Here is a 16,032-nt window from a genome sequence, read left to right on the forward strand (position 1 = left end):
CCTAGAGCTCAAATGCTGTCAAGTTTAGCTTTTTGTTATGAATTGTAATATAAAGTGCATTTATGACCCTCTTGGCAAAGGTCTCCTCTCTACCAATTTTGACATGAAATTCAGCAGCCTTTTAAAATAAAAAAACAAAACTGTGATGAGGCAGGAGACAGTGGCTCTAGCTGCATTTTTTCTTTCTAAGGAAACTTGGCAAATATCTGATATGAAACAGGAAAATCCTTGCCTGAGAAAGAAGAGGATGTTCTCTCTGGCAACATGTCTGAAAGTTAACTTCCTTGCTAGTATTTTGTCATAAAAACTTTCAAGCTAGACAAGACACACCCACAAGCCAAATCTGATTTAGTATTAGCATTTTGCCACTGATACCTAAAATTCACAGATGTTTCATGAATATCACATATGGAAGCTTCCATTTTTGGTACCTTTGGAAACACTTCTGTCAATTCCCACTTTTCAGGGCTTTTGTCCTTTTTATGAGCTTGCCCCTGCTTGTACCTCTGGTGTGTGAATTCAAACACAAAGTAAGCAGGACACTGTGGCTGCTGTTTGGTAACAGTCCCTTAAAGAAGTCCAGAATCAGAGCACAACTGCTTCTTTTAGTGGAGGGCATGAAAATATTTTAGCTTCATATATAACAGATACTAATTCATCAAAACCATTCTTTTTTTTTTTTTTTTGACTCACCTACCAGAGAGCTATGGGGCCAATGAAAACGCATAGTGGTCACAGCAAGTTCCCCACCTGTGTTCTTCTGATGTGGAAAGATTACAAAGGATAAAAAAACTGAGCGCATCTACCTACTGAGCCTGCCAACATGGATACCATTATTTTGGTCCAACAGGTAGCACGAGCCATATTCTTGGCCCATATAACATATTCCCTTGTACAGGGCAAGTCACTGGTTATCAGACAACCACTGACGTTGATGACAGGTTGTCTCAGCAATGTAAGAACAACGGGAACTAGAACAAAAAACAAGAGAAGCCTCACGTACTATCACTGCTGACACAACACTTTTACCTCTTGTATAATTGGATCATCTTCTTCATTTGCCATGCTAGGATACAAAAAGCTTTTTCTTGGCTTATTCCTTTGCACAATCTGAAAGAAAACAGATATGTCATATGAGTCACTACATCTGTGCCACGTACAACATGTAGCCTAGAGTATTTGTTCATGTTAACTTGTGTTTTTTTCCAGTGGTAATCCGTTTAGTCTGTTTTTTTAAGGAGCGTACGTGTTTGCATGACAAGGTCCTAATACTCCAGTCTTGACCAACTGGCACCAAATTTAAAAGACAAGCAAGTATCTCAAAGCTAATTAAGTTCCTGCGGTTTTATGAAAACCAGCAGTTACATAAGAAAGCAAGCACTCAATCAGTGCTCTGCAGATGGAAGGACAGACCTTCTGTACTTGCACAAAGTGCATCTTTTATACACCGCATTACTGTTAACCCCTGGTAGCAGCTGATTTGCCAGCCAGCACATCCACAGGGCACTGGAGGGTCAGTCGGCACACGTGAGCTCTGAAATAGCCGCGGCACTTGTCACCGTCACTAAGGACGGTGCTGTGCAGCTCACTAGCCTTCCTGCTCAGAAAATTTCCTTGAAAGCAGACAGTGAAGAGCAGCTGAAGAGCTGGGAGAAGAGAAAAGGTTGTGTAAACCCTGTGCTCAGGACCAGTCAGTCTGAGAACGTGCTGGTCTCGATTTCATCTACATGACACGTTGCAGTCCTGTCCCCTAGCTGAGCACAGACCTACCACCCCTCAGACTGCTTCTAAGTGACAGCCCCAAGACACACTCCTTGCCCTCTCCTGGACCCTTTACAATCACCAGAACAAGAGGCATAACTCATCCAGCTCCAGAGAAAATAAGAGGCTAATATTAATGGAGGAGTGGGTGCTCTGTAACAGTGAGTCACAGTCAGTCCTGGTGCTGGAGTCACTGCCATGCCTCGTTAAGGCCATCAAATAGAAAACGGTCCCTCAGCTAGAGCAACAGTAATTTTTCCTGCTGAAATCAAATATAAGGATTTCTGAATTATTTGGGATGCCACCATGATAACGTAATCAGTCCACATCATTTGAGACCATTGATCAGCCAGTACTGGTCAAGACAGGCATAAAAACTAAGACCTCTCACAAACTGACCAAGGAAGTTTTAACACCAAAGAAAAATCAGGCAAAGAAATGAGACCTATGTTCAGGAACTCCCTCTCATTGTCTTCTACTCCCAGATGCCAGCTTGCTTCTTTGCTGGACCTCCTACAGAGGAAGAGTAAGAAAATGAGGCAGCGTCCAGCATCAGCTGGCAATACAGGGTTGCAAAAGACTAAAGCCAGCATGTTACATCCAAGACAGCGGTGATTTTCTTCAAACGCACTAGCAACCGCTTAATTTAACCAGCTTAGTATATTTTGAAACATGTACAGGCTTCTCAAAACATCACGTTAATAACATGCAGTTATCTAAGAAACCTTTCAGAGAGGCTGAATAGGCACCTGGATCTGAATGCTAACATTACCACATGGGTAAATTTCCATCCAGGCAACAGCTCTGGTTTATACACGCTGTTTCTGCCATTCTTGCTAGAAACACAATTCCAGATTTGTTACTTTCAGGTTCCCCACTATCAAAAAGTGCTCCCCCCAGTGCTTAACTGCAACTTTCTGTTCTTTTATACACCAACGTATCCCTAGCTCTTGCCACCCTAATACCGTGTCAATAATATTTCAGAATCGTATTTGAAATTATCCCAGAGAAATGCAAAACCTTCACAGCTAGAAGTCAGCATCCTCAGTTAACTACAGGCTGGGGCTCATGCTGCAAAACCACGGTGGTGTGACACCAGAGGGAGTGACCACTGCTTTCTGTCGCCAGGCACTCCGTTCGTCCCAGCAATACAAACATGAACGTGTTGTTTTAAAAAAATGAGACGTGTCAGTTCCAGTTTTGCTTCCCCTGCTCACGTCTCCCAAGTGGCTTGATATAGCAGGCTCACATAGTGCCAGCCTGTCAGCTACAGGATGGGGCTGTGCACGAAATGGAGCGACTGCAGTTTTCATTCAGAACAGAGATGACGCCAGGAGGCTTCCCACCACGTGCGAGCACACGCTGTAACACCCAGGAGGTGGAAGACATGGGTCCAAACCCTCCCTCCTTGCCCCAGAAGGATTGGGATCCACGCTTCCCTCTTTGACGGCCTGAGTGCCAGCTATGTGCTAGCTCCTTCTCTCTTGAGGAAGTTATTTCATTTTCCTAAATATAAATTAAAATTCCCAAGGCTAAGGAGAGAAAGAGAAACCTAACCTGAAGGACCTGGTTTCTGGTCCCTCATCCAACACAGCTTATGTAATTTTACATGACATCTCCTTGTGAATCCAGCTGTTGGTACTCATGGAAAATGTTGGATTACAAAGATTACAAATTTTCTTAATCATTTAAGCATAAAGAATGACTACAGTTGCTTTTACTGGAGTGTCAGAATGGCAGGTCTATAAATAGGAAGCAGTATGTCCCAGAACAATTTATAATATTCATGCGACTTGAAGGAAATCTCTGCATCAGAACGAAGCTTTCATTACAGGCATGCAGATGCAGTTCTACATCTATATGCACATATGGCATATGTAGAAATGAATGCCACAAGAATAACAAAATGGAATTAAACACTAGGTGATATCAAGCATGGTCACCTGAGAATTTATTTCAAGTTTTCCTTTGACAGAATTGTTTTCTCTAAAAAGGAACTCTCCTGTGCAAAGCCGTATTAATGCACGTTATTAGTATGAATCATTAAACTTCAGAACACCTTGCATGGAGGCAAGAAGTATAAATCTCATTTTTCTTGCAATGGACCAACACTAGGACTAATTTAACCACTCGTTAGCTGCCCATAGTATCACCAATTTAGAACCAGTGAAGAAAAATAGCATCCAAAGAGGCGTAAAACACGGATGAAGCAACTGAATACCACCTCTACGTTTGAGCTTAGAAGGACATTTGGGTACCAAAATTACCCTTTTTATTACCAAAGATTTTAAAATAACTGTAAGTAGGATAACTGCAAACCTGCATGACATCTGTCACACACAGACTTTTAGTAAGAAATGTTCTAGCATTTCACTGAATTTGTCAGTATCACGGACCCCTAAAATACCAACACTAAAACTTGAAATATTTTTCACATAAAATTATGCAGTGCAGGAAAGGCCTGGAACTCCTGCCCTGTCAGTGCCTTAAAGGATAGATAATGCACCAGTGAGGTGGCAGAAGTGCCATCTTCTGAATCACTACCATAATTTCCTCTGGCACCGGGACCTTTTCTCTGCAGGGAGCCTCCTGGTCAAGCCCCAGCAGCGATCCTCCAAGCCAGGGTGGCCTATGTCATACTGTAAAATGGAAGCTTCAAAAAAAGCTGAAGCACCTTCCAAGCACTTATGATAACGAAAATTTTGACCCAATTACTTGCTCCGTTTCTCCTCGCTTTGCCTGTCTGCACACAGCTTTGCACAGTCATCTTCTGGCAGCGAACCCGACGAGGGCCCCTCTGTGCACCAGGACCTCTGTGCTGAGGCAGTATCACTGCAGCGCACCCCCAGGGTTTCGGGGTAACACGCTAAGCACAGACCTTTCTTTAGCACCTGGACATGCAGGCAGCGAAGCGCTAGGCCCGTTCCGCCAGGCGCAGGCTCGGAGCTGCCCGGTGCTGCCTGCTACCTCCTGCAGGAGCGGGCGGGAGCTCCCACCCCGCCGGGCTCCTCTTCGTGGCCGGCAGCTGGCGAGCCTGCTTCCTCCCGACACCGCGACCTGCCGGGGGGCGAGGAGCCCACTGCCCCCCGCCCAGCTCCGCCGTACGGCGGGGGCGAGGAGAACCCACTGGAAGTAGGAAGAGCCGGGCAGGGCTCTGCCGAACGCCCCCACCGCAGAACGGCCCCAGCCCCGCGCTGAGGGCAGCTGAGGGGCCGCAGCCCGCGCCCGCCCGTTCCTGTCACGGCCCCGCCGCCCCCAGCCCTCACAGCGCCCACAGGGGGGCAGAGCCCCCTCAGCCCAGGCCGCGCTCCCCTCGCTCCCCTCCAGGACCCGCACGGCCCCGAGGGCGGCCGAAGGGACGCGGCGGCTGCCGCCTTACCTGGCCGAGGGGCTGGCGCGGGCGGCGGGGCCGCCGGCTGCCCGGTGGCGGTGCCCGGTGGCGAGGCGAGGCGGGCGGGCGGCGCTCAGGCGGCGGCCATGTTGGGGCCGCTGCGGGCGGCACGTGGGGCCGCGGCCCTCCTCCTACCCACAATGCTCCTGCGGGCGGCCGCGGCAGGGGAAAAAACAAAAGGGTAAAAAGCTACTGGCAGCGGTGGGATTCGAACCCACGCCCCCGAAGAGACTGGAGCCTTAATCCAGCGCCTTAGACCGCTCGGCCACGCTACCGGGATGTAGGAGTGTGCTTCAGCACCGCTTTTACTGCACACCCAGCCTGTCACGATTTTTCACTTTTTTTTTTTAATTTTTTGTTTTTAGTAGCCCCTACATCTCCAAAAGCCCATCCGAGCAACTGCTCCCTCTACGCACCATTTCCCCATCAAAAATAAAAAACCTTGTTTATTTTATTTTTTCATTTTTTTTACATCCCCGCCTCAACATCCTGTCCTGTCCCTATCCCGGTCCCCTCCCGACCCGCCCGAGCCGTGAGGGAAGAGGCAGGTCCCACCCACCCCACCACCACCACTGCCACCGTGGCCCTGCCGGTGGCTGAAAGTCTAAAAAAGAAACCTACGTAAAAAACACGAGTTGGGATCTGCTGCTGCAAAGCTCAAACCCCACTTCGGTTGAAGAGTGAAAGCCCAGACTCGGCAGGTTGTTTCCCCCTGACTTTGCCGCAGCAGCCCGCACAACACCCCTGTGGCAGGCCGAGCAGGCCCCGGGCCCCAGCAAGGTGCCTGGGGCAGGTTCTTGGGCATTCATGGTGGTCTGGCCCTTCACTAGACGTGTGGGATTGCATTTGGGAAAAAATACCAGCTTTTCTAGGGTAAGACGGCATGTGCTAATGCAGCCCACTTTAATTCTGTAGTTACAACAGTCCATTTAAACACAAGAGCAGGAATAAGCCTGCCCAAGGGCTCCTGGCCACCTCAGCTCGTTGCCTCCCGGGGCAGGCCCAGCTGCTCCCAGAGCCTGTGTGTCCCTGTAACACCCCTCAAGGGGGCTGCCAAGCCTGACCCTGCCTGGCCAAAACCTTCCTTCACTGCCTACAGGTACCGTGGAACAAGGGCACGGGCACGTAGGTGTGAAGGGAATCCTCACCCCGCTGCGGTTTCACACATTCAGGGAGGTTTAGGAGCCTGAGCAAGCTGTCTCAGCTGTCTCCCAGCACATCCCCATGGGTGCATGGCACCCAGAGATGCAGCTTTGGGGGGGGGGGGGGGGGGGGGGGGGGGGGGGGCAAGAGGCTGCAGGCAGGAGCACAGCTCCTGGGCGTTCTTGAAAGGGCTGCTCGGTGCCCCAAAACCTTTTGTGAAGTACCAACACCTCATGGTGAGCTGCCTCCATAAAGTGTTCAGATCCCCCAGAGTGGGCGTCATATGAGACACCTCCCCCCTCCCCCGACTTAAACCTGAAAACAGCCTGACTCACCACCAGAAGCACTGGCCTAGAATCCAAATGGAGGCTCAAGCAAAATCCTCCCTTTTAAAATGCAGATGAGAAGTCCTGGTTCGGCTCACCTAAACTACACCTTCACCTGTTAGCAGCCACTCTACTCTCAGAAGTAAAATTACACCTGTGAGGAAAATATCGAGATTCAAGTCAGTCCTACAGACCAGTAATTAGGAGACAGACATTTCTTATTTATACTCTTCAGCTGGAAGCATTCTGTCTCCATGATTTCTGACTGATGCAATCCCTACTTCCTTTGTTCGACTTGCCAAACACTCCAGCTCTCAGAGACAGCAGCTGAAGCTTAAGACTTGCAATGCCAAGTTTCACTATTTTTCTACCTTACTGACACTAAGAGTGGAGTGAAGAGGCCCCACCAGGGCTTTTTTAAGAGTCTGCTATTTCATATTGTTTAAAGTATACAGTTAAAATGAATTACACTTGTCCAATTAAAACAACAAAAAAGCAACGGTAAGTTTTAACAGCTTAAAAGGGCGAGTATCAGTTTATTCTAGCACAGAAAGGGGAATAAATCAGACTGAAATGACAGTATCATTAGATACTATACCCGTTACAAAGAACTCCTACCTTGTATCTCCCAGACCAAATATTTCCATTATTTTCTCAGGACTGAGCAATGACAGGAAGCATACAGATGAGTCTGTAACAGTCCTGCCAGTGAGTGCTACAGTCCTTACGTTATTCCATATTAGTTACGGACATTGTAGGAGTAATCAAATGTAAAGAAATCAACACATCGACCTTTTAGTTTTCTTGATAAAAACACTGATTTTCTTGTTACACATCTAGTGATTTCCTCCGAGTTATTCCTGCAAGTGTTGAAAGTGAATGAGAACAGGGATTGAACAAGAACAAAAAGAAGGATTTCTGGAGGCTTACAATAGTAGGATGGAACTTTGGCAAATTAAAACAAACAAACACCCCATGTGCAATGACTAAAACCCTACTGAGAAAAGTGACAAAACAGAACAACTTTATTGACCAGCCAGAATAAAAACAAACAGTATGATGCAGGCAATTAGTATTTGCATGTCTGGTATACAAACAGAGGCTTCCATCTTGCTGTCCTTACCCAAGCAACACTCCCAATGACATTCAGAAATGCTACACCCAGGTAAATTATGCCAGGCCAAGCCTCAGATTTATTTTCACATTTAAAAAAAAATACAGATTATTTATTCATTGTGAATAGATTAAAAATACAGCATGTAGCAGTATCATTCAAAAAGTCTATCAAATAGTTTCTCTTCAAAAGAATGTCATAGAACAACTTATGCATATTTCTGTAAACAATTTTAATTTTTGAATTATTGACAGTCCTACTTATTGTATAGCTAAATAATATACCGCCTTAGGACTTTGAAAACAAAGTATTAATCATGTGTATACATTTGCATGTCAGATCTACAGAGAACTGCCAGCAAATTTAGCAACTACTGAACTTAGCAAATTAAACTATGTCAAGAAGTGTCAATAATTATACTCTAGAGTCCTTTACTTACATATTTTGGATGGTCTCATTCAATCTCTTCTCTTCCCTACATACTTGGTGGGGTTGTTACACATGCTTCCTTCTCTAGGAAAACCTCAAACACTTAGCATTAACACCTTATGTGGAAAACAAAACGTTTTGTCTGCATTAGTTATAATGCCTACACTGTATCAGTTCTGCACAAAATATTGACTGTTCGACTGTCTTCAGAGGTGAGCAGCACATTCACTTTTCACTGACAAGTCATTTAATGCTATGAACTGAAAGAGCAAAAAGGCCACATCCAAAACAGACCTTAGGTACCTAAAGCAGAACTTTGGATAGGCACTTAAAGCATCCAACCAACTTGTGATCCTACTAACTCCAGCTCAACTTCAGCATATTACGTCCAAAGAATTTGGTTATTTTAGTACCTAGCAATACCTACCTAAACCCAACTGAGGACAAACAGACATTTCTCCATTAGTAGGTGAAGAGCTTCATCTAGTACCCTCACAGAATCAGGCACTCGCTCTAAAAGAAACAAATTCTAAGCACTTATTTCCTGCACTCCTTACATTTTATGGCAAGATGATGTGGCTGCTACAAGGACACTCTCACGGCTGCAACTGTTTGGTGGTTACTCCGAAGTACAAAATCCAAGGATCCTTCTCTCCTGGAAGAGATTCAAATCTTTCTGTCTCGCTTCCTTTACCACCAGCATCTCTCTTTCAGACAGTGACAGTTGTTACTAATATCATGCTTAGATATTGTTTAAACAATAATTTAAGATCCACTTGCCAGAAAGAGTAAATGGGGAGTGCAACTTTGGAGCCCAGTGACAGGGACACTCACAAAGGAAAGGAAGAACCAATTTCTGTTTCTTGAACAGTTTCTACGTTTTACAAGAAATAGTCCTTGTATATGAATGCAAGGAATCACAATGAAATCAACTACATCATCTAGCAGCTTGTTTGATTTTACACATACTCTTAAAACCTGTTTTAAAATGAGACTGGCTAAGCACTGCAGATACTCAGCACTTCAAAAAAGCTGCCCTTTATTCATCCCAGTCAACATCCTCAGGAGACTGTAGGGCCGAGGCAGCATGAAGCTTCTTCCATCATAACCTCCTGCAAAATGACTTAACCAAGATGAAGAAATAGCAAGAGCTGCTATGTCCTCTGTACAGATGGCACTGTGGCTTTGGAATAAAATACTGGATTTGGAAGAAATTTTTATCTGTGCCATGATAAGTAAACCACCACCATGTATTTGTCCTTACATTACTCTTTTCAGGTTATGCAAACAGGATACAAAATTTCAAGTGTTTGGGGATAATGTTTTCTCCTTAAAACCAGTAATTTTCTGTAACTGACATTTAAAACCATTAAACCATTCTCAGTTTCTTCTGAAGAACAGAACTGTCTTTTAGGAAGTTTAGTTGTGAACTACAAGAGAGGATGCTAAAATTCAGATGAAAACTCCCAAACACTAATTCCATGGAGAATAAGCTTTGTAATGTACGGTAGTATTTAATAAGTTACCCAGCATAATCTGGAATTTGTAAAGCTATGTGTATATCCTTCATCAATCAGCTCAAATCTATCACGAAGTATCATGTGAAGTTACTTCATGAATCATAAGACAGCAGATAAAACACACAAAGCCATTTAAACCAGATAAAATATTTTCTATAATAATGGGTGAATCAACATCCTCTAAGTTTTTCAAATGTCCCTCTGAAAATGAGAACACACTTTCCAGCATTTCAAGTGAAACGTCATAGCTTTGCTGAAAATTGAGATGTCACTGTAAAAATAACTACACGTTACTAATATATCATAGATCTTCCTACTGTACATCACTGGGCAAATACTGTGTAAGATCAGTAGAATTCTACACATCTAGGTTATTATATGGTACAAAAGGTAAAAATGAGAGAGGTAGCTGGATTCCTCACCTCATCAGGAACATTAGTGATTTTCTGAAAATACGCAATGCTGGTAATCACACATTGTACCCAGAAGAGCCTCACTGCCAATCTGAAGGGTTTTTTTTTCCCCCCCCCCCTCCTCCTCTCCAAAGCATATGGATTCTATCTGGAATTAGTTTGAGAAGGAAGCAGTGCCTATTGATGAAGTGAGACTACTTATTAAGAGTAGCTGCATGCTTGGCATGCTTAAATTGAAAATTTACATCCACATGCAAATTTGGTGAGATACACCAAAAATGAAGAAATGCTGTGAATTTAGGAAAAAATGAAATATTCTGTGTGTGGCGAGAAGAAAAATGCAAACACACTGATCATTTTCTATGTGAAAAGCAGGACATGTGAAACCCGAGCAGACATCAGCTTCACTTCTCCCAAAGCAAATAAGAAATGACAAAATTCAGGCCACTCAGTTCTAACAGTTCATATATATGTATGTATATATGTATACATACATATATATATACACGTATGTACGTAAAGGTCAAGTGTGTCTGTATTACAGCTTTAAAACACTAACAGAAGTGCACTATGGTACCCTACATACTGCCTACATTTGGATTTCCACCCTCAAAAAGTTAGAAAACTAAAATACGAAAAATAAACTGGTAACGCCACATAAAAATATATCTTTTTAGCTGCAAACACAGTGTATATAAAAAATTTTATATACAAGAACTGCTTAATTGCAATGTCATTCTTCCATCATCGCCCAAGCCTCTTCTGCTTTTTGGTAGTACTGATTTGCCAGTCTGCCTTTCATAGCTTCCATTGCTGCTTCTGCTGCTTCTGTGTAGAGCTCACCTAGAAGAGGAAACAGCATCCAGTCATGTTGACAGGATAAAGTAAAACCATCTCTTTATCCTGAAGCAATTAAAGGACAAAAAGAGAAACTGAAGTCAAACTACACAGCCAGATCTGAGTGCAGCTGTGTATTCTACTGTCAGCAGAGTTACACCAGCTGAGAATCTGGCTTTCCCCCTAAGTTCAGGGTTACAGGCCTGGCTGCTGATGGCTCTTCGATGTATTTACAAGGATCATAAAACATGCCTGGCCCATGGAAGCCACCAACAAGATCGTAAAAACTTAGATGCCTGACACACAGATTTGTACAATGAATAAAACAATGCTATGTAGGACCTGGAAGTTATGGGTGCAACTCAAAATACAAGCAGCAACCTGCAGTTCTGTGGCTTCATAGGCAGTGAAAGTTGCTTGCTAGCCACTCAGCATGTCACATGATTGGACCAGGCACCACCCACTACCCTGTCATCAGCAAAATCTTTTCTCAGCATTTTCAGCCTTACATCACCCAGTGTCATTACAGCTCCACCTACAAATCTGAGGGTACTGACCCTCTGGCCATTTTGTAACAGCTGAATCAGGAAATTAATTTTGGGGGTACCTGCTGGGGGAGAAGGAAAAGCAGGATTACTGATTACAGAAAAAATGCAGACTTGCCTGATCTCTGTGGATCCTTATCCAAGTGGAACCCTCCTGTCATCAACATCTCTGCTTCCCTGGCCAGTAGCAGATACCGGGGCTCATCTTGAGTGCCATCATATTCACCTCCCTCGTCATAGTCAGTCATGTTCAGGGCAGCATTGTACCAGTACAGCGCCTCCTTCCAATCCTGTGCTCTAAAGTTAAGCATCATTTAGAAGACAGTTACATTAAGAAACATATGCACTTTGCACTGGAGATTAAGAATTCTATTTTGCACTAAATTCTCAGAGTCTTTAGTGGTCTCCAGGAACACAAGTGTTCTCACGGAAGCTCACAAACGGCATAGTGACATAGTGCTACAATGCAAAGTGAGGATGGGGTCACTTTGTGCAGTAATAACAGATGAGAAGTTATATGAAGTTCCTTGCTGAACTCCTAAGCAAACTTTCATTACTAGTTATATGCTTTAGGTCTCGTATTTCTGTTTGTGAAGATAACTGATTCAGAAATAAACTGAAGTCGCAGAATTTGTTTCATACTTTAAAAATAGCTACTTTTGCACTGAAAATGCCCAGTGCACTTCAGTGAGAAACTTAACATCATTTTGAATCTCACTACTGCCAAGAGGTTCACTGTTATGCAAAACAGTAAACAAGTAAATAACAAACACATGCTACAATACAAAAGTAGAAAAATCGTTATCCTCGCTTGTTATATTTGTACTTAAGGCAATTTATATTTATCCATTTTTTAAAGACTCATCTAAAAGGCTAAAAAAATCTAACTAATATATTGTGTAGCCTTTTGGCAAACTATGATCTACTTGTTAGTCAAAGTGCTGCTGCTAACCCTCCTATCAAGATAGGAGTGCTGGCTAAACTAAAAGAGACTTACTGAGGTAAGTGCATTTTTATACTTCATAAAAGTTAAAATCATACTTAGTTAAAAGTAATATCCTCAGCTTTAAGACCATGCTCCTGTCAAATCTCCATTTCTACTTTTATTATGCGAAGAAATGGAAGACTAACATTGACAAATACTTCATTTATGTGACTGCATCTTGCCTATGGTCAGTTTATGACTTATTTTCTCCTGTTCTCTGGGTTCTTTCACAATTTAATTAGGAAAAAAACAGACCACTTTTTAAAAACTGCTTTTAAAAAATCACTAGGGAGGAGACATGGCAGTTGGAAATATTTCTTACTTATTTTTAAGGTACTCTTGCTCCAGGAGAACCTTGTGTTAATATCCCCCCCGACTCCAGGATTTTCAATTATGCAACTCCCACTGAAATCAAGGGAGTTTTATCACCAACTTTAGAGCAAAGAAAACCGTTCATCACAAGGAACTCTTGGTATGAGGGCTGAAATCAAGCATGTGGGTGGACAAAATATGGATGCCCAGTAGCAGAAATCAGGTCTCTGATTTTCTTCCTGTGTTGATGTATCATGGCCTAAAACCTTTTTTTTTTTTTATTCATACCCGAGTTAAGTTTGAAGTAACTCCAAAATACTGTTCCACAGCATTATGACATAACAGCTCTTCATGTGAAAGGAAGATATGTAGCAATTATACAAGTTAGGTTACTCAGTTGCGCACAGTACCTGTCTGAACCAAGATTTACACCCGTATCATATGCTCTTGCTACCAGGATCATGGAAGGCCGGTCTCCAGCTTCTGCTGCTCTCAGCAAGTAATCAAATCCTTTTTTTCTGTTCTCTTTTGTGTCCTAGTAAAAGAGACAAAACCTCTAAAATACATGCTAAGTAAAATCATCCCTTCCTCTAACACTAAACACTGTTTCTCCACATCTGTAATGTCTGCAAGTGTTTAATATGTCTGAGAAACAGGCCCAGCCATGAACTGCTGAGGAGCTGAATAGTCAAGATCACTTCAAAATGTTTCCTAAAAGGTATGTAGTGACTTGCTCACAAAATTATGAACAAGCAGCATTTTTAGTTCTTTGTCTAAGTCCTTAACTACAAAGTCACCTATTTTCTCTGAAGAGACTACAGAACACCTAACTGTGGCTTTTGTTTTATCTCCATTTCCTCCTATTCTTATATTCTTTTTCCAGGGGAACACAATTCTGGATTTTGTTTTTTCTCTTTCATTTTTCTTGTTTACCTCCAGAGTAACCTCAGAAAGAATGTGATGTGGCAGCTGAGAGCACATGAGTCCTAACCCAACGATGGCTTCCAGCTCCCCACAGTCTGCAGCATGCTCCAGGTGAAACAGAGCTGACTCCTGATCCCATTCTTTGTCTTTCTCACAGAAACGTCCAGCCTCATGGTAGCGAACCATGGCCAGGTGAACCTAGAATGCAATAGTACAGGAAAGATACACAAGTATTAAGTACAGATCTGATTCTTCAAAAGCCCTGTGCCTATACTTCACTTAGGCACAAAGTACTTCTCCGAGGTGACTACTTAAATCTAGTTATGGATATCACTGCAGAATCAACAGCAGGATCCTTGCCAAAGGAGCCCAGATATTGCAAGTCCAAAAGCAAACAGAACACATGGGTTCCTGAGCTTAGACATGCTTTATAAAATATGATTAGGTGACAGAAAACTATACACTTGTTATTTATTTTCACCTGCACAATTAATTCATGCAGGGAAGCACCTAAAATAAGTAATAAATACAAGATCTCTTTTTTCCAGCTGGAAAGAACAGAATTACTAGACCCATCCTACCTTCCCAAGGATTGACTTCCCAATTTTCTTTTCAAGTTCTAGAGCATTAAGCCTCTGAATTTCTTGAGCGACACAGGATGGTCTGTGGATGTGGACTCTGGAAGAATTGTAGAGATTCCATTTCTCCACACTGATCTGAAACATGGGATATACTATTATTTCTATTCCAAAATTAAAATTTACTTATTATTCATAAGGACTACCACCCAGAAATCAAAACCTACATTAATACTATCATTTATTAGTAAATACTGTCATCTAAGATATGGCTTTCAAAAGTCACGTTAGCAGCTGAATAAGCGTTTGTGTTTCTTCAAAGAAGAAACACAGTGAAGCACACTACAACAACAAATATCTCCCTTAAATGACAGCAGCTAAGCAAAGTAGCACCTTTAAGTTATGAATCAGGAAATAGGTACTTACAAAAATAAGTACCTGGATAATCACACTGCAAGCACTAAGGTTTCCCATGCACAAAAAATTAAACCCATACTTTTCTGGTCAGAATTTCAGTTAAAAATATTTTAAATGCTGCTTGCATTCAACAATTCTAGAAGAATGAAAAGTAACAATACACAAGATGATAGGCAGATACATGTATTGATGTTTCTCAGAATGACTAGCACAAACAAGACCAAAAAACTTTTCAGCCTCATGGGTGGATGAGAAGTACTAGCCAAAAAAAAAAAAAATAATCCTATCAGAAAGTAAGCCATTGGAGGTACACACAAAAACACAATAGGGAAAGCTACTGACACAGAAATTCAGCCTGTTAAAGCTGTTTCAATTTCCTGAAACCACAATACATAAACCACTACAAGGAAATTCTGAAAAGTGTATCTAATGAAATTATTCATTGCTGTCAAAATTTTTTTTTTCTCCTTTCCTTGCAAAATAGAATTGCTTAAGTTTATATCCACAGAAACTAATTATCACAGAAGCTGTATTTTGCAAAATCATAGAAGTATGTCTGTTTTTCTAGCTTGGTTAGATATACAGTGGAGAGAGCCACTGTCATATATTTCAAATACTGCAGGTTTTGAAAGTCTTATCCAACCACGTATAAGACAAGTTGAAAAAAATAAAGTGCAGAAATTAAATATCTAGTTAAGGAGAAAAAATCCATAGAACTACAATTTCAAGTGAGAAACCCAGGCGGAATCCCTAATTTATGTTAGGGACCAATTACTGAGGTAACAATTTATTTATAGTTTTTCTTTAATGGAAAAATAAAGGCAAAAACAAACAGGGAAAGAATGTAGAGTGGTTAGTTGTTATAAACAGACATTCTGCAACTGAAAAGGAGGGAAAATTGACATCTGATTTAGTGATGTAATATTAGACAGCAGATGAGTGCAACAAAGGACAATCTGAGTGGTAAACTCATTGTCTATGAACATTTCTGCTTTATTTACCCTTGCAGAGCTTCCCAAACTGTCTTCATCAGATTCATGTCTTCGGTTGTTGTTTGAATGGCCCTATGTTAATGTAAAGATTTGCATCATTTAATTTACAGCAACTGATGCGTGCCAGTTACCCTTCTAGACCACTCCTATCCAGCAAAAATAATGGAGACAATGATCAAAATAGTTTCCAATGGATTTTCTTCTCTCAGTGGTATTGCAATATAAAAAGGAACATGCTGAAACAGTAAAGAATATGGCATAACCAGGCTTTAATCCTGTAAACTATATATTCCATGACAAATACCTTGCCAACTCAAACATGACCAGGTGTATCCTTGGAAGCAA

The 16,032-nt window shown here is 42.3% G+C and overlaps 2 protein-coding genes and 1 non-coding gene across 6 annotated transcripts in view; all 3 read right to left on the reverse strand.

Annotated features, from left to right (window-relative positions):
• The window catches only part of POLR3E (RNA polymerase III subunit E), a 30,085-nt gene extending 24,789 nt beyond the window's left edge, over nucleotides 1-5,296 (reverse strand). The window contains exons 1-2 of one of the 2 annotated variants that reach the window (XR_010825071.1): nucleotides 5,141-5,296; nucleotides 1,030-1,110 (exon numbers count right to left, since the gene is read on the reverse strand). Coding sequence is in view for 1 of the 2 variants with exons in the window: in XM_048067444.2 (XP_047923401.1) it covers nucleotides 1,030-1,065 (36 nt within the window). In the remaining variant the exon portion in view is untranslated. The remainder of the gene's footprint in view (nucleotides 1-1,029; nucleotides 1,111-5,140) is intronic. The other variant, XM_048067444.2, reaches the window with a different exon arrangement.
• Nucleotides 5,297-5,345: 49 nt separating this feature from the next.
• On the reverse strand, nucleotides 5,346-5,427 carry TRNAL-AAG (transfer RNA leucine (anticodon AAG)). Its single transcript has one exon. It is a non-coding gene; the product is annotated as a tRNA-Leu (tRNA).
• Nucleotides 5,428-7,628: 2,201 nt separating this feature from the next.
• EEF2K (eukaryotic elongation factor 2 kinase) overlaps nucleotides 7,629-16,032 on the reverse strand; it is a 32,529-nt gene continuing 24,125 nt past the window's right edge. For all 3 annotated transcript variants that reach the window (XM_013177051.3, XM_013177050.3, XM_013177052.3), the window contains 6 exons: nucleotides 15,697-15,759; nucleotides 14,282-14,416; nucleotides 13,710-13,898; nucleotides 13,187-13,311; nucleotides 11,598-11,776; nucleotides 7,629-10,940 (listed from right to left, as the gene is read on the reverse strand). In XM_013177051.3, coding sequence (XP_013032505.1) covers nucleotides 10,831-10,940; nucleotides 11,598-11,776; nucleotides 13,187-13,311; nucleotides 13,710-13,898; nucleotides 14,282-14,416; nucleotides 15,697-15,759 — 801 coding nt within the window. In that variant the 3' untranslated portion in view covers nucleotides 7,629-10,830. The remainder of the gene's footprint in view (nucleotides 10,941-11,597; nucleotides 11,777-13,186; nucleotides 13,312-13,709; nucleotides 13,899-14,281; nucleotides 14,417-15,696; nucleotides 15,760-16,032) is intronic.

Source organism: Anser cygnoides, chromosome 15 (genome assembly GCF_040182565.1).
Source record: "Anser cygnoides isolate HZ-2024a breed goose chromosome 15, Taihu_goose_T2T_genome, whole genome shotgun sequence".
In the NCBI taxonomy this organism is placed as follows: Eukaryota; Metazoa; Chordata; class Aves; order Anseriformes; family Anatidae; genus Anser; species Anser cygnoides.